The sequence below is a fragment of the Bos indicus x Bos taurus genome, chromosome 11 (genome assembly GCF_003369695.1).
Source record: "Bos indicus x Bos taurus breed Angus x Brahman F1 hybrid chromosome 11, Bos_hybrid_MaternalHap_v2.0, whole genome shotgun sequence".
Classification (NCBI taxonomy): domain Eukaryota; kingdom Metazoa; phylum Chordata; class Mammalia; order Artiodactyla; family Bovidae; genus Bos; species Bos indicus x Bos taurus.
The window spans coordinates 44,308,031-44,325,862 of NC_040086.1; the positions used below are offsets into that span (position 1 = coordinate 44,308,031).

Here is a 17,832-nt window from a genome sequence, read left to right on the forward strand (position 1 = left end):
ACACCCTTCATTTACATGACGCTGGAGTAACTCTCCCTCTTTGATTAGCTTATCCTAACAATCACAGTCCCATTTAGCTAGAGTGTGTTTATTGACATAAGCACAAAAAATCAATTTCTATTACCTTCAAGAATATAAGAAACCATAAATTAAATAATGGGGTGGGTGGAAGCAGTTAGTTTCAACAATAACCTAACACAGTGAAACTCATTACACAATTCTGAAGCTCACAAACAATGACCCACTGCACTGAGAGAGAGGACAGAGAAGGAGAAAGAAGAGCAAGCGGTGAACGAAGCAAGGGAGGCAGGAAAAGTCCTGCGACGTGAAGAGAATGCACAGGGAAGCCTGAGACAGAGCAAGACCGGGAGCCACGCAGCACTGAACACAGCTTTCCCTGCAGATCGACTCTGATTCAGTTACCTGAGTCCCGGCATCGAGCTGCCTCAAAGACCAGTAGATAAACTTCACGAAAGGCTCGTGAAGCCTGGCATTCACAAAGGGCAACCACTGCAGCTGCTCTGTCATCAGAGGCAAAAGCTAAAGATGAAATGATGGAAAATATAAACACACAGTTTTCAGACATCTGAAATTATCACAGTTTTCCAAAAATTATTTTTCCAAAAGAAAAGAGTTCTCTAACAAAAAAAATCTCTACTTTAAAATTAAATGCAATACAATAAGAAAACACACATTTGAGACATTACATATATATTTCCTTGACCTACCAATACCACACCTAGAATTTTAAAATTAACTTATATAAACACACATCTGAATCTTTTGTTGTTGTTCAGGTGCTAAGTTGTGTCTGACTCTTTGTGATCCCATGGATTACAGCATAAACTTCTGGTACATGTATAACCATTAACTGATAATGACATCTTTATTGCCATGGCATAGTCTGAGGTGATAAAAGCAGGTTTCAAAAGTGTGATAAGATCCTCTTTATATAAAATATGTCTATTGAATTTACACTGACAGAGATAAGAAAAGATGTTTTTTAAAAAGTATTAACAGTGAGATTTCAGTAACTGGAAAGATGCTCACTTTCCTCTTTATATGTCTTTCATAAACATTTTAATGTTAATTTGTAAAAATAATACACATTTTAAAAAAAGAACATTGACTCAACAGTATGTTATTTTGTTGAAAAGTTTAAGACCACAAAGATACAGTCTAAGCCTTTGAGGAAATAATCCCACTTCTGCTATAACAGCCTAAGAAAATTACCTAAAATAAAACCTTCCAAAAGCTCACATACAAAAATAGTGTTACAATGATTTGAAAAAAATGGAAGTGACTTAACAGCCTAACAAAGGGAAATAGCTAGGTCAGGTGAATAGCTACTCAGTGGACTAAAGATGATGAACAGAAAATATTAATGATAAAAATTAAGTAAAAGTAATAAAAGCAAGGATGTAAAATCATATGTAATTGGACCACAGACATAATAAAGACACACCAGACCTCGGACAGCAGCTCTGGGACACCCTCTCCACGCACCACCCACCTCTATTCCGCGACCCCAACCCGATACACCCTTTTTGACTTCTGAGACCCAGCTCCCCCCACCTCTCTGCTCACTTTCAGGGACCCCTACTGGCTGGTTCTCAGTCACCTGGTCACCTGCTCCTCAACTCAGCCAATTAGGATTCATGCCTCCAGCATCCACACCCAGTTCAGGCATCTCTGCAGAGCTCCATCCCCATGGCAACACCCACCAGACACAAGCAGGCTAGTCTCCAGCTCAGCTGCCTAAAACTATCTAGCCAGAGGGCAGAGGTGCAAACCCAGATCTTGTGGTTTCCTACCTGGAGTGAATGCTGCCAACATGCATTCCAGCGCAAAATCAACAGCTGGGAGCCAACCTTGAGACCCCGCAAAAGTACGGGATCCATCACCAAGTCCCACCAAGTCCCAAGTATGCAAAGTTGCATACTTTTGTACTGGCTTCCCCAATGGCTTACGTAGTAAAGAATCTGCCTGCAATGCAGGAGACACAGGAGACCAGGAATCGATTACTGGGTTGGGAAGATCCTCTGGAGGAGGAAATGGCAACCCACTCCAGTACTCTTGCCTGGAAAATCCCTCAGATGGAGGAGCCTAGTGGGCTGCAGTCCAAAGGGTCGCAAAGGGTCTGACACAACTGAATGATTAACGTTTCACTTCAAAGGTGTACGTCCAGAACAAGTTAATATATAATAATCTTTATTTGAGGATGACGACAAGAACCTGGTGCTCCCTCGGGCTATGGCTGGAGGTGTAGTTCCGTGGTCAGCTGGCTGTTAGCAGAAGGTCACCCCAGCCTGGTTATGACCCTCCTGCCTCCTTCTCTTGCCTTCACGGCTGGTAAGGGTGAGTGAGCCTCTGACTGACTCTACAGTAGCCTCTTGTGTCTGGTCTGAAGTGCTCTGTGGTTACTGAACCCACCCGGATCACCCTGGGTTAATCATCACTTTAACCAAAGCTCCAACACTTGGCCACCTGATGCAACGAGCCGACTCATTAGAAAAGACCATGATGCTAGGAAAGATGGAAAGCAGGAGAAGGGGACAACAGAAAACGAGATGGTTGGATGACATCACCAACTCAATGGACATGAGTTTAAGCAAGTGCTGGGAGATGGTGATGAACAGGGAAGCCTGGTGTGCTGCAGTCCATGGGGCTGCAAAGAGGTGGACACAACTGAGTGACTGAACAACAATCTCCACTTGGGGGTGAGTGGATAAGTAACTTTAATTCACTTTGGCAAAGTGATGTAACATCCATGGGCTCTAGGGGCTTAGGTTATGAATATCTCTACGGCCATTATCCTGCCCAGAACAAAAGGCATTCAGAAGAAACTTTTTAGGTAAGGATGGAAACAATTTCCCAAAATGAAACTGCTTCCTGTATGTAATAATTCTTTAAGTAAAACAAACAACCTCAGATATCCAATCTTCAGAGTTTTTAATGTATTTCTTGTAGAATACAACAGTCAACCTCTAGTAACAATTTATATTGACTGTAAATATGAATAGCAATATCCAAATTAATGTTTGTAATTTAAGAAAATGGTCATTTGTCTTTAATAAAGAGAAGCCTTTTGAAAATAGTTTGTTCTTTCATGACAAAAGGCAAAATAAAATTATTTTAGTGAGATGTGAATCCTAAAAAGATGCATTATCAGGAATTGTTCATATCACTGATTACCTGCCTAACTCTAAAATATAATTATTTTGCCATTTTTTGGAGTAGGTTTTTAATTTCTGGTCTTCCTTTAAAAGGAAATTCCCATCATGTTATAAAAATACACACAGGAATTCATGTGGATTAAATCTAAAATGAGTCTTTTTACAACAGACTGTTGGTATGATCAACTTTCTATCAAAAATACTTTCAATATTTATTCTCCTGCAAAATACACCACAGCCTTCCTTTTTTCACTCTTCACGTCTCTACTGAGTTATGACTCAAATTATTTCAAATTAAAAACAAACCTTCACACACTTCTCCTGAATATCACTTCTCTGAGAACCAAATGTGGGTAGTGGTTTTTCACCATCCATTCCAGATTCCTCATTTTTCAATTTGCTAAGGTGATGATCTGAAATCCAGTCCATGAAGACAGTTAAAAGTTCATAAACTTGTCCATTAAGTGATACCTTTAAGCAAAAAATTAAAGCAAGCATTTATTTCAATTCACAGCTTGCTGTAACTTCAAAGGCAAGTTTTACATTTGTTAAGTGATTATGGAATAATTTATTTAAACTGCTTCCATAAAACATGCATTGGATTGCAAAGCTTCTCCAAATGGAAGAAATTCCAAATCAAATCTCTCCAGTTAACATCAGACACATGTTAAATGCTGGCTGACAGAAGGGGGAGACCCACCACAATAAGGACATTGAAAGAACTGTACCTTATTACCAAGAGAGAGAATTTTCATTAAAATTCTTTATCCAAGTTTGATAATGAAGAAAAGCAAAATTGGCCTTAATTCAAAGGCATGAACCACCCATACCTAAGATTTTAACAAATTTAAAGGTTTTAAAAGCTAAATAATTTCCACCATGGAACTTATCTTCCTCCCCCAAAAGCTGTTTTTCTTTACATTGTACCATTCTATAAAATGGACATGAAAATTTTTTTCCTGGAAACCCTGTTCTTTGAGAGTCTACACAAATGGGAAGAAAACAAGAACCAAATGCCATAAAAAACCAGTACAAATTCAACTCAACTGACTTCCATGTTCCTTCAAACCACTTTTAATCATTTTAAGTCGATGTTTATCACACGTCTGCCTTAGGGAACTATGCCAGATTTAACTTTAGACAGAGAAGTACAAGAGCAAAGTAATAAAAAAGGCATAGTTCAGCAGACAGCAATCCACAAAAACAAAAACAGATGAAGGAAAACAAAGTTACATTATTCTGAACAAGAGTAATCTTTAACTTTTTCAATTTTCTTCAAATAGGAACTTTTGATGAAAACTACAATCATCTTGAGTATCTAAGAATCTCCACTTTTTCTACTTTAATTAAAATTTTTTTCCACAACTAGCATCCTCTTTAATAAAACATGGAAGCTATGTAGCAGGAAACGGGTGGGCGAGTAAAACAGGACCTCTCCCAGCCACTAAGCCCTCTGCACACAGCCCGTGCGCGGCAGACGGGGGGTTTGGGTGTGGGGAGGCAGCTACAGGCTGGGGCAGCCTTTTCAGGAGTGGAATGTGGGGTCCAGGCAAGTCTGCAGTGAGATATCACTACTATCCACTGGAAAGACGAAAATAAAAAGGACTGGAAACATCAAATATGGATGAAGCTATGGTGCAACAGAACAGACTGCCAGCAACGGTACAAATAACATGACCTCTTTGGAAAACTGGCGGCTGTCCCAGAAGTTAAACCTATGTGTACCTTTTGACCCAGAAATTCCAGTCTTGGCTTTATTTCCAAGAGGGATGGAAACACATGTCCACAAAGAGCCCTGTACACTGATATTCTTAGCAGCTGAATATTTTGCTCTGTTTTTAAAACAAAAGCATATCTGAAATATTATGATACTTTTCTAAAAAGAAATTATTACGGTGAATACTTTCATAACAAAAAGAATGTTTGATAAATTGGAAAAAAAAAAAAAAAAGAAAGAACAACGAGAAAAATGTCCTGGCTTTGCAGTAGAGAAATGTTCAACCATACCTTACAAGGTTTTGAAGCTGGTACTTTTTCCTGCTTTAAACTTTTTGCTTCATGAGTGGCCTGGGGATTGCCTTTCAGTCTCTGTATTGTCATGAACTCATACTTCCTCTGCGACAGTACATATCCACGAATTAAAGAAAAACGGTATCAGAAGTGAGACCAAGACAGCCATTTCAGATTTCACTTGTGTCTCAAGAGCAGAGCAGGTTCCTTACCTGTAAATTGTCTAAGCGAGCTTGAACTCTTTTGGCCTGAACCTCCAGCTTCCTGTTTTCTTCACTCACTTCATTCAACTAAAGCAGGAAAATAACAAGACATTTCAATAGAAACCTCAAGCTGATTTCCTACTGAAGTTTTCCCAGGATACTATCTTATCTTGTCTATCACCAGGCAACACAACACACAGAGGCAGCACCTGCGATTAAAGATCACAGCAAAACCACCACTGGGCCCTAAAACATGAAGAGTGTCTAGAAAGTTTGCTTAATTCTACGAAAAACGTTCAAGCCTCCTAACATCTTAAATGAAGACATTTTAACAGGGAACGTCCTTTTTCTGAGTTTTCTACTGAACTATAATATACATACGTGAAGATGCACAAACCACGTAACAATGTAGTGAATTACTGGGACTGGAGTTCATGTCTGTGTAACTCAGGAAAAGTGCCTTCTTCACCATGTGGGTCTTCCCACCCCACATGCAACACAGCCTTCAACTTCTTTCCATCCTCTTTAATTGCTTTTTAAATCATGTTTTGCACGTTTTGTGTGTTCTGTGCATGTATAATCTCTTAGGTTTATTCCTTCACAGCCAATGCTTCTTGATGCTACTACCCATAGCATCTTTCAATAAAGAGTATCTGGTTATTGTTGATATGCAGAAATACACTTGCTTTTTAAAAAAATTTAAATTTATCTTTTTAATTGAAGGATAAATGCTTTACAGAATTGTACTGGCTTCTGCCAAACATCAACATGAATCAGACATACACATACATACGTCCCGACTTTTACTGAACCCATATCCGAATAGTCTCCTGAATTTGTTTAATTCTAGTAACTTATCTGTATGCTCGTCTGGACACCGACTATATCTGTGCATAATCACGTCATCAGAGGCTAATTCTCATTTCTTCCTTCCCAATCCTGACCTCTCCTTGCTACGTGGACCAGGACGTTAGTTCAAAGATCCCTGGAATCAGGAACAGTGAACACCTTCCTTGTTCTGATCTCAGAGGGAAAAGATTTCAGTAACTTATGTTAAGTGTGAGTGTTGTCAGGATTGTTTCTTTTTGTAGATACTCTATGAGAATTAAGTTCTCTTCTATTCCTAGTTATTGTCTTGAGTTGGTGCTGAATTTTAAATCAAAGAATTATGATTCTTTTCTTTTTATCAGATGATGTGTTAATTTTCAAATGATAAATGACCCCTGTATTCCTCAGATAAATCCACTGAATGACATTACACTTTTTAGGTAGCTCTAGATTCAACTTGCTGATATTAAAATTTTTGCATATACACTCATTGGAGACTGGCTGCATTTTTCTTGTCGTGCTGACAGGTTTAGACTCAAAGTTCTGCCTGGCCTCCTATGACAGGAAAGAGAGCCTTTCTCTTTTATGTTAATCATGTCTGTGATATTTCCTCCAGGAGTACTGTTCCTTCTTTGAAGGTAAGGTGCCTTCTTTGTCTCTGATTTTATCTTTACCTAAAGTTTTCACATCTTAAAACAGCGTACCAGTATGGTGTTCCTCAACATTTATCCTCCTTAGGTTAACAGAATTTCTTAAAATCTGTGGGCTGGCAGGCTTCACCAACTTGTGGATAGTATCCTTTCACATTCTGCCTCTCTATCTCACCAAGTACTTTGGAAACTCCCATGTTAACTTCTTCACTATGTTCCCTGTGCCTCTCAGGTGAAGTGTTCAACCTTTCACTATGCATATCAACAGGCTCTACCCCTTAGCAATGCACACATCCACCCCAGTCACTACACACTCACCAAACACATGCCCATCAGGATCATAGTCACCTGAGAGCCAGGTACAGGCAACAATGACCCCATGCTAGCAATCAGAAACTCTTCTCAAGAGCGTGAGACAAGACTGCAATGGGAGAACAGTCTCTCCAAGGATAAGAGAACTCCAGACAAAGTGGGTCAAGGTCATACTCTCACTGTGGGAGGGCAGACAGTTCAGAAATGACAAAGAATCAGATCCAGTGAGAACTGGGGGACCTGGTTATCACCGCCATGGAGATAGGTTATAACAAGTGGGGACTACAGAAATCAGAGAGACAGAGAAGAACACACAGCTGGCTAAGGAGTTCGAGGTGCACACGCTTGAGAGTCCACATTCAGCCCCCTGCTGGAATCCATAAGTTCCCCACCCTGGACCTCAGCTGCTAAAATGCCAAGGTTCACCCGTTTGTGCTCATCCATGCTTCCCTCCCCACAACAAACACACCATCACTCTCCTGTCCCTCTTCACAAAACCCTGCACTTCAAAACTGGCAAAGGGGAGCAGAAAAAAAAAAAAAAAACAACAACAACTAGCAAGAACCTGGTGCAACCTGAGTATGATGGAGCACTGAGCTGACCCACAGCTCTGCATACAAGGTACAGTGCAGTGTGACACAGTGGGTGTGAGCTCGCCACAGCTCTGCATATGTAACAGAGTGCACAGCAGTACGATGCGGTGGGTGTGAGCTCGCCACAGTTCTGCACGCATACATAGTGCAGTGCAGTGTGACGTGGTGGGCATGAGCTTGTGCTCCCAGCACAGGATCCACACACAACAGACACTCCCAAAATACACAGTGGTGTTTAACAGCCAGGTCAAGAATAGCACAAAGCTACAACTCAGCACCTGAAGTCCCCAGGTTAGCACGTTTTCTTTTGCTTGTTTTTAATCTAGTCACTGCTCTTAACAGTTTGAAAAATTCCAAGTTGTCCAATAGCTCAGCTAGTTGTCAGAACAGATGATAAGAAACCAAGAGCTAGCTTAACTATTCTATATTCAGAAGTATTTTATAATAAAGCTAACAAATAAAGATGATAATCAAGGTTTTCTCTACACAGAATATGCTCTAAGATTCTGACTTGAACTGGTTAATCTATACAGTTCTGAGAATGTCTCATAATCTAACACAGATAAACTAGGTCTTACCTGTTTCTTTAAGCTATCATTCAATCCTTTCAATGCATCAAAGGAAGACCTCAGCCTTTTGCTTTCCTTATTTCTCTCTCTAAGAACTTCAGTTAAGTGCTCAACTTCTGCATCATGTTGCTAGGAGGGAAAAAACAGAGATTCAATATCACTAATGCTACTGAACATAAGTTACATAAAAATTACAACTCTCTGGGGCTTCCCTGGTGACTCAGTAAAGAATCTGTCTGCCAATGCAGGAGACAAGGGTTCAATCTCGGATCTGGGAAGACCCTACATGCCTCAGAGCAACTAAAGCCCTTCCACCACAACTACTGAGCCTGTGCTCTAAGTCTGTGCTCCACAGTGAGAAGTCACTGCAATGAGAAGCCGCCCACACACTGCAACTAGAGTAGCCCCCGCTCATCACAAGTAGAGAAAAGACGGCGCAGCAACCAAGACCGAGTGCAGCCAAAGACAAATATATAAAATTACAAGAAATAAATAAAAAATAAAAACTAGCCTTTAAAAAAAATTACAACTCCTTGAATCACAAGGACTTTAATCAGTATATTTAAGCATAATGGCTGACACTGCAAGTAATTTATAAAAACTGGATAATCAACCAACTTAATAACAAAGAACTAAAAATGTATGTTAAATACCTATTAAAACATATTACACAAATTAAGTAGCATTAAGGCTATTTTCTGGTCCTGCTCAGAAAAACCTCCAACAGAAACTCACTGAAATAATTTCTGACATCATGGAATGATAAAGGAGTTCTGATCCTTTCAGGAGACTAGTTAATTATTCATAGCTTTGTGAATTAAAATTTAAGGTTTAAATTAGCCCTCTGGAGAAGAAATATTCCACACATATAACTGTTCTCATAAATTAGCTAAAATTGTTGTGCATCTCAGAAAACTTACATAGATAATAAAATTTCCTGAGCCCCAAACGATTTGACTTTCCTTAACCACTTTCATAAATATTAAAATAAATTTCCCCTATAATTATATTCAAATAAGAGCATGTTTAGATTTGCGAATACTTACATAGTTTCTTTCACTTTTTACTCTCAGATTTATTCATAATGTATTAAAACAAATAAATTTCCCAGGAAATCAAGAAACCGATTTCCTTCTTCCAAGTAATCATCCAGGTCCCACTAAAATAAAGCACTTAGCTTTATACCTCCTATGAGCAGCAAACAGACAAATCCAAAGAGAAAGAACCAAGGCTGAAATGAAGATGGAGTGCATGGAAAATCCAAGCTCGTTAAAAAAAAAAAAATCAGCTGTGTGAAATTTTATGATTAAATGACTCCTTAAGTAACTCAGACATGGCCACAAAGACAACACTTATTTTAAAAGTAATATTAACATTCTCAACTGCACAAATTTTCCACCTCCAGAAGATATTAAGACCATTTGACACGGGTTCCTTTTCCAGAAGGATAAGCCCACCGCGCTCCGCTTCTCTTACTGATCACAACTAAAGCCACACAAAGAACACAGAAAGCAACTACTAAGGAAAGTCAAAAGAAAACAAGCAGGGAGTTGCAGAAAGGAGGAAAAACCTGGGCAAACAGCCCTCAAGAGGCTCTGTTTCCCCATTCCTCCAACAGCCTTGCCCCACGGCAGGCCCTAGCCCTGCTAATTGCAGAGAAATGGCTTTGCTTTCTAGGGCTGGAAACAGGAAGAGGGGACCCATGATCCACGAATGTGCTCAAATCCAGCTCACCTCTGAGCTGCTGAAAGCAAGGGGCAGAGACAGGAGCTCAGGTGACAACAAGCCTACCCCAACCCCCGCCCAACACCCCACAGGCATGTTAGGGACCCAGAGCATCACAGCAAAGGCTGAGAAGCCCAGCCTCAGGCTCCCAGCGGTGCCTGCACCACACAGGCTCCAGAACAACGACAAAGGCTCTGGGAACTGAGTGAATATGGTAAGACACAGCCTGAACTCAGCTGCGCACAGTACTATCAGGCTTCCAGAGGCTACGCTAGGATCATCCCAGGTCTACAGAAGATGAGTGACGTCCAAAGGAGTGTTGCAACCGGCCTCTGCAGTCAGTGCCACGCTCACCTCCTTCATGATCTGGAACCTCATGAGGACCTCTTCTCTGACGTCTTTCACTTCACTCAAGGCACCTTCATGTCTGAAGAGCAGCTCTTCCCTCTCGACCAGAAAACGTTCTCGCTTCTGAAGCTCCTCAGCAAATTCCTGCTGGGCTGCAGTCTCACACTGTGGGCAAGGATAGAGTTAGTGCTCCAGGAAGCTCACTCCACTGAGCACGAGCCAGGGGAGCGCAGAGCAACGACCATACAGCACAGCACGCGGGAACCCTGCAGGCCACCAATGCCAGGATCGGTCAGCAGACTCCAGCGCGAGGACCTGAGAGAATCCAGGGTGCAGACAAGGGGGGGCACCATGGGGAGACCCCCCACTATCCCTCCCAGCTCCCCATCGCCCCTGGGAAGAACGGCTCACACCTGCAGAGGAGCCCCTCCAACATTCCCCCTCCAATCAGCAGAGCAGGCTCCAGTGGAGCCCAGAAATCGTCTCACATCCCCTACATTCCCACGGCCATGCGAGCCTCCCCCAGAGCCCATCAGCTCCCACAGCCTCTGAGCAGAACAGAGGACAGGGCAAGGTTGTGGCCTTACAAAGGGAGGTTGGGCTTCCAATGCCTTGGCCTCCTGACTTCCCACCTGGACAAACTTCTCTAAAACATTGTCCTGGTTGGCTGCACCCTCCTCAGTGCACTTCAGTCTGGCCTCAACCCCCGTCCCCCCTGAACCAGCTTCCGAATCACTGACCCTCAGTCCCGCTCCAGCCCTGGCTTCACCCGTCCCTCCCTCTGGTCCCCTCCTCCCTGGCTGCCATCCGGGCAGCGCTGAGCCCACACCTGCAGCTTCTGGTGAATCTGGAGCAGCTCGTCGTAGATCTGGCTGACCTGACGGGGCAGCAGGCCTGGCTTCCGTGGGGCCCTGGATGCAGGCCAGCCAATATGCTTGGAAGGGGAGTCGCTGCCATCACTACAATAGTCAGCCCAGCTCTTTGAACGTGAGGCCACGTTAGCTGGCCAGGCATTGGCTAAGAGAACAAAATTTAAATTAAAAACTTAGTTTACAGTTTTAAATATCCTCATTGTATTGTTAAAATGTTTCAAGTACTATATGCAGAAAAGAAAAAGAGGACACAACCAACGGTTTACATTTAGAAAATGTGGGTGAAAGCCATCCAGAAATTCTCTGTGGCCTTTTTGCAACTTCTCTGTAAATCTAAGACTATTTAAAAAATGAGCGGGTAACTGCCTTGACAAAGAGATGGAGAGTTACCTCAGGAGCCCTGACACGTGCTCTTTGCTCCCTTACACCAAACTAACCACCAATCTAGTGTTCATCACTGCTTCTTTGACATTTAAAAAACCGTTTTTGTTTTAAAACTTTATGTGATGTCTATAATTAATCATATAATTACATAATCTCGATAATCTCCTCCGTTAAATCATGGGCTCCAGTGTTAATGGTGGCAGCAGGTTCACGACCCTCCATGGCCTTAGCCTTTGACAATACCTTGTGACCGCCAAGCTGCACTGTCTGCACAGAGGCTGGGGAGCCTTGCTCCTGGCAGCCATGGTGAGAGCTCCTGCCGTTACTGCGCACATTCAACTGTGTGTCCAACTCTTTGTGACCCCATGGACTGTAGCCCACCAGGCTTCTCTGTCCATGGGATTCTCAGGCAAGAACAGTGAAGTGGGTTGCCATGCCCTCCTCTAGGGGATCTTCCCAACCCAGGCATCAAACCCTCGTCTCTTAAGTCTCCTGCATTGGCAGGTGGGTTCTTTACCACTAGTGCCACCTGTGATGCCAAATCAGTTACCAAAGTACCCCCTGCCCCTGCAACCCTAGCAGTGGAGGTGAGCACCCCCCGCACTGCTCCTCCCTGGCACTGGGCTGTTGGCACTCATGCTCTGCTCACAATGAGCTGACTTTCACCTGCACTGGCCGGCAGCTGAGGAGCCGCCCCCGGCTTTAAGGAGGGGGTCTCCATGGTACTCCCCATCGTGGACAGACCAGGGGAGCCAAGATAAAAATAGGAATTTTTAAAAAAGAAAGTGTTTCCTGTTCCCCAGCTCCACAAGCACCCTTCAAGGGAAACACTCCATGCTCTGCCTGCCTCCCCAGGCTCCCAGCCCACCAGCCCCGGGCCGTAACAGTCCTTAGTACTGTCAACTTTTAAACACACTTAACATTTTGTATATGTTATCTTGTATTCTCAGTTGTTTCCAGTGGGAAAATCCATCACACACATGCAGCCAGGTACATAGAGAGCAACTGCTGACTCAGGGTGAAGGAGGCCAGGCCTCAAGTGACCTGGCCTGTTTTCCTAAAATGTATAAGGGTTAATCACCTACTACCACAATCTTAGGGCATCCCAGGTGGCTCAGTGGTAAAGTATCCGCCTCCCAATGCAGGAGACATGGGTTTAGTCCCTGGGTTGGGAAGATCCTCTGGAGGAGGAAATAGCAACCCACTTCAGTATTCTTGCCTGGGAAATTTCTTGGACAGAGAAGCCTGGAGGGCTACAGTCTGTGAGATCACAAAAGAGTCAAACACGACTTAGCAACTAAACAACAACCACAATCCTAATTCCTAAGAAATACTGATAAGAAAAAGAACTGAAAAAATTATAATATTCATGGAGTATTAAGTTATTTTTGATAAACTTCGACAATGTGGAAATTCTACTGGAAAATCATGAAGTTTATTTTCCTCTTCTCCTTTAACTTAATGACAAGCACAGCAACCAGTTCATGGCTTACAAAGACCCAGGACAAAGAAATGCACACCTTGAGAACTAGGGTTACGACTACAGGGTAAGCTTTAGTGCCCTACTTGACAGAGCTGCTGTTTAAATGACTGTTTAAGTGAGATGAGCATTTCTCATCTCTGAAATGAGCATTTCTCTTACCTTTGTCTGTCTCTTTAAAGGACTGCCTGTTTATTTTGGAAGTACTAACTCTAGAATCATTGCCGGTGAACTCTTCTTCTGTTTCTGGTTCTTTCAAATCTTGAAAAGAATCCAGTTCATCATCTAGGCTTTAAAGAAAAATAAATCACAGCATTCTGGAAGATTTATACAGCCATTTAAAGAAGGGGAGACTGCTTCAAATATTAGCAGCATAACAACTGAAAAAACGTAACAAGTAAACATTTTTTAAAATGCAAAAGGAAAAACTGTAAACTACCAGTCATGATGCTAAAAACTCACACGTGTGAACTTTCCTCACATTCAGACATGCTCAACTGCAAAGTACACCCTTCCTCTTGACCCCGTATTGCTGTGAGGTGGATTGAACAGGCTCTGTGTCTCTAATTCTATTAACAACTGCAAGAATGAGTGTTGAAGGTGGGGAAACTGAGTCTTAAGTTAAATAACCGACAGGGTAACTGACAGGTGACGTAACTAGCAAAAGGTGAAGCAGAACTAGAATCCCAGATGTTCCCTCCAAAAAGATCATCTGAATGTTGGCATTTCCAGAGCCAGCTGTTAAAAGGGAATATGCTGCAAGTCACAAAAGACAACTTAAATTTTTCAGGAATTCTCTGGCAGTTCAGTGGTTAGGACTCTGTGCTTTCACCGCCCAGGGCCCAAATTTAATCCCTGGTCTGAGAACTAAGATCTCAGAAGCTTCGCAACACTGCCATAAAGAAAGAAAAAGAAATTCTAGTAGCTACTTTAAAAACATAAAAAGACATGAAATTTTAAGTGTATTATATTTAATCCAATATATCTAAAAGACAATCATTTTAGCATACAACCAATATTAAAAATAAGATACTTTACATTCTTTTTATCTTGAAAATGCAGTGTTTATTATTTACTTACAGCACAACTTAATTCAGACCAGCCCCTTTTCAAGCACTCAATAGATACAGGTGCTGGGCAGTCCTGTAATTCCACACTAGATCACAACAAGGAACTGGTGGGAAAACTGTCCAAAGTTAAAACCTTTCACAGTCCTAAAGCTTCAACTTGAAACCATACCCAGACCATTTAAAGAAGATAAAACTATCAGTTCAATATAAGAAAATAACTTCCATGAACTTATAACTGCCAGCAGTTTCCTTTCTCTATAATCAAACTTGGGACAGCAGGGAGATCAAACAGTCAATTCTAAAGGAAATTATCCTGAATATTCACTGGAAGGACTGATGCTGAAGCTCCAATACTGTGGCCACCTGATGTGAAAAGCTGATTCATTGGAAAAGACCCTCATGCTGGGAAAAACTGAGGGCAAGAGGAGAATGGGGCAACAAAGGATGAGATGGTTGGATGGTATCACTGACTCAACGGACATAAGTTTGAGCAAACTCAGGGAGATGATGATGGACAGAGAAGCCTGGTGTGTCGCGGTCCATGGGGTCGCAAAGAGTTGAACACGACTTAGCCACTGAACAACAAACACAACAATAATCAAACTATCCATGTTTACATCTTTTTTTAAAAAAATATTTATTTTATTTGGCTGTGTCGGATCTTAGTTGTGGCGTATGAAATCAGCTGCTCCGCAGCATGTGGGATCTCAGTTCCCCAACCAGAGATCCAACCCACATTCCCTGCATTGCAAGGTGGATTCTTAACCACTGGACCACCAGGGAAGTCCCCTCACGTCCATGTCTACCCCTTGACTCCAGATCAACTAGATGACTCTGTGAGTGCCAAAGGAGACCACAGCAACGGTGATGATGATAACATTGGTGCATCTGAGTGCCCTTCTATGTACTGAACAGCATTTTAAGTGCTTCACATGGAGTAATAATCAGAAAATGAAACAGTGCAAGCTCCAAGATATCAATCACAGTAACAATAGATATTTCAGGCACAATGCTTTTTCCCTCTCTACAATTACCTCAACGCTTCTCTTTGTATATGTCCACAACTTTACAGTTTACCATCATTTCAAAATGCTTGTTCGCTTTTGATACCTTAGCACTTCTTTCTGCCACATATTTTTGGCATTAATAATATTCAGCTTAGAACATTATTTCACCTTACCTTCCATTGGTTTTACCCAGAGTAAAAACTCCTCTACAAAACTGCTGACCCCTCACAGCCCAGCAGCACATGGTGTACTATTCTGTAGGCCCCAATCCCAGGGCTGACCTCTCCCATCTCTCTCTGCTACCTAGGTATAGCACAGTGCTTACCACAGCAGGAGACGCACCATACTGACTGCTGCTGAACAAACTTGTAGTCATTTTTATCTTAGTTCCTTATTAAAAAAAAATAAATAAGGGAGCAAGGCCTTCTTTTGGGTCCTGGATGAAGAGCCATCTATCCTGCAGTGTAAGTATCCCTGCATTATGTCTGCAAACAGGACGCTAGGCGTGTGGTTCCATCAAATGCTCAGCAACTAGCACCCAGTCTCCTCCACCGCCCAGCGGGCTCCCCACCGCCGATGCCTTCTCTCACAGAAAGGCGCACACCAGGCAGCCTCGGCCCCCGCCCTTGGTTTCGCGATACCCAGGGGCGTGGGGGGGACCCCCAGCAGGACTCGGGGTACCTTGCCAGTTCACCGTGAGGACACCGCGGGGGGACGTGGGGCGCCGCCTTCTCTCGTCAGAGAAACATCTCAACGACGGACCGACTTTATCTCCACAGCAGAAGATGTCCAAATCCTCTGTGAACAGGAGGGAAGGCAGCCGAGGAGGCTCGGTAAGGTCCGGCACCGACCACCTAGTTCTCGGCTCCGCAGAAGTCTCCCGTCTGCGTCTCCGCGACACGGGCTTCCAACAGACTGGCCTCCAGGCCGATGGTCAAACAGCGTGTAATCCATCGCCTCCCCCGCCCCCACCCCGCACGCGATCGCTGCAGGGACCCGCTACCGAAGACCCTGTTCCGCAGCGGAACAGAAAGACCAAGGGGGCAGGCCAAGTCCCTGAGGGCTCAACACAGTGCTTCTTCCTCTGATGCGCTCTAAGCATTGAACTCACACGATAAACTACCTACACCTGCGGCCTGCGGGGGAACAAACAACCCAGCCGCGGCCCTACCTGGGGTGCGGGGAGGCCGCCGCCGCCGCTCCGCCACGTCCTGCCGCCGGCGCCCCGGCTGGAAGAGAGAATGGAGAGGTGACCGGGGCGAATCCGTCCCCCGGCCCCTGTCTCCTCCGACTCCTGGAACCCCGGCCCCGCGTGGCGTCCCCTCCCGCCGCCCGACACGCACGCCGGGCCCTCGCACACGGGCGGCCCCCGCGGACCCACCGGGCACCTTGGGGCACCGGGCCCCAGCACCTTGCGGCATGAAACCGGCTCGGACTCACCGCCCAGCGCCCGGACTGACGCAGCTCCGATCCTCACCCAAGTCTTAGCGGGGAACGCCTGCGCGCGTTCCCGCGGTGACGCGCATAGATCCTCCGACGCGCGTGCCCGCCGGGAGCCCGCTCCCCGCACGCTGCCGCCAGGGGTCCCGCCTCGCGCCCACTCTCCAACCCGCAGATCCAGCTACCCGCGAACCTGGCAGGGCCGGGCCTCACCTCGCTGAGGCAGCCGCCCGCCAGGCCGTAGCGGCTTTTGAGGCGCTCCACCACGAGATCTTGCCCCGGCGGCTTCACGACTCTTGGCTCCATGGCCGCGACCGACGTTGTCTCCCTGGCAACAGCGCGCGGCGGGGCGGGGCTGTGTGGAGAATATGCGCCGTGACGCACGACATGCCCCGCCCCCGGCAGGGACGCTGACTCGTGTTTCTTGGGGAACAGCCCTCGGACTCGTGGAGGGGCGGGCATTGCGGATGCGTGTTACGACGCGCGTACATCCCGGCTCCCGCTTGCCGTCGGCGCGAACGCCGTTGGGCCCGGCTTGTGGGCGTCTGTACAAGTTCGCGGCCCGTGGGGGCGAGATGCGAGCCGGCGCGCGGGGTCATCGTTTCCTTTCCTTCTCGAGGGTCGCGCGCGTTCCGCTGGGGTCGGGTCGAGGCGCCATCCGGGTGTATCTCTCTCGTACGCAGCTCAGACTTTCCTGGCTGGAGAAGTTGGTTTCGGCTAGAGCGTTCGTTTCCTAACCTGGATCCACAGGGCGCCTCGGAGTCTCCCGCAGCCCACAAGGCCCCAGGCGCCTTCTGTCACCCGGGACGCGCCCCGAAACCACGGAGAAGCGGAGCCCTCGGGACCGTGGTGCACGCACCCCCCCCCCCCTCCAATACACACACACAGTCGGGCGTCAGGGTGTCCACTGCGCCCCGCACTCGGACCCCACCTCGGGCGGTAAGCAGGTGCTGCCCCAGGACAGCCTGTTTCCAGACCCCAAACAGCACGACAGCCCCGCAGTCTGAGCACACCGCCGGCGGGGGCTGCGACGCGCACAACGTGCTCGAGGGACTCCGAGGTCCTACACTGAGCAGGCTGATGAGAATGTACCCCCTGTTGTCCAACTTTTTCCACTAGCCATTTCTAAGTAGGTGTTCAGTATATACCCCACTTGAAAACAGTC

The 17,832-nt window shown here is 45.0% G+C and overlaps 1 protein-coding gene across 6 annotated transcripts in view; it reads right to left on the reverse strand.

The window, feature by feature from the left end:
• CCDC138 (coiled-coil domain containing 138) overlaps positions 1–17,528 on the reverse strand; it is a 29,673-nt gene extending 12,145 nt beyond the window's left edge. The window contains exons 1-11 of one of the 6 annotated variants that reach the window (XR_003513373.1): positions 16,881–17,525; positions 16,399–16,456; positions 15,909–16,025; positions 13,313–13,435; positions 11,244–11,431; positions 10,421–10,579; positions 8,351–8,470; positions 5,399–5,476; positions 5,184–5,291; positions 3,483–3,647; positions 424–540 (exon numbers count right to left, since the gene is read on the reverse strand). Coding sequence is in view for 5 of the 6 variants with exons in the window: in XM_027555413.1 (XP_027411214.1) it covers positions 424–540; positions 3,483–3,647; positions 5,184–5,291; positions 5,399–5,476; positions 8,351–8,470; positions 10,421–10,579; positions 11,244–11,431; positions 13,313–13,435; positions 15,909–16,025; positions 16,399–16,456; positions 16,881–17,129 (1,482 nt within the window). In the remaining variant the exon portion in view is untranslated. Of the gene's footprint in view, positions 1–423; positions 541–3,482; positions 3,648–5,183; positions 5,292–5,398; positions 5,477–8,350; positions 8,471–10,420; positions 10,580–11,243; positions 11,432–13,312; positions 13,441–15,908; positions 16,026–16,398; positions 16,457–16,880 lie in introns of those variants that run through there. The other 5 variants (XM_027555413.1, XM_027555414.1, XM_027555411.1 and 2 more) reach the window with 5 other exon arrangements.
• Positions 17,529–17,832: the final 304 nt, after the last annotated feature.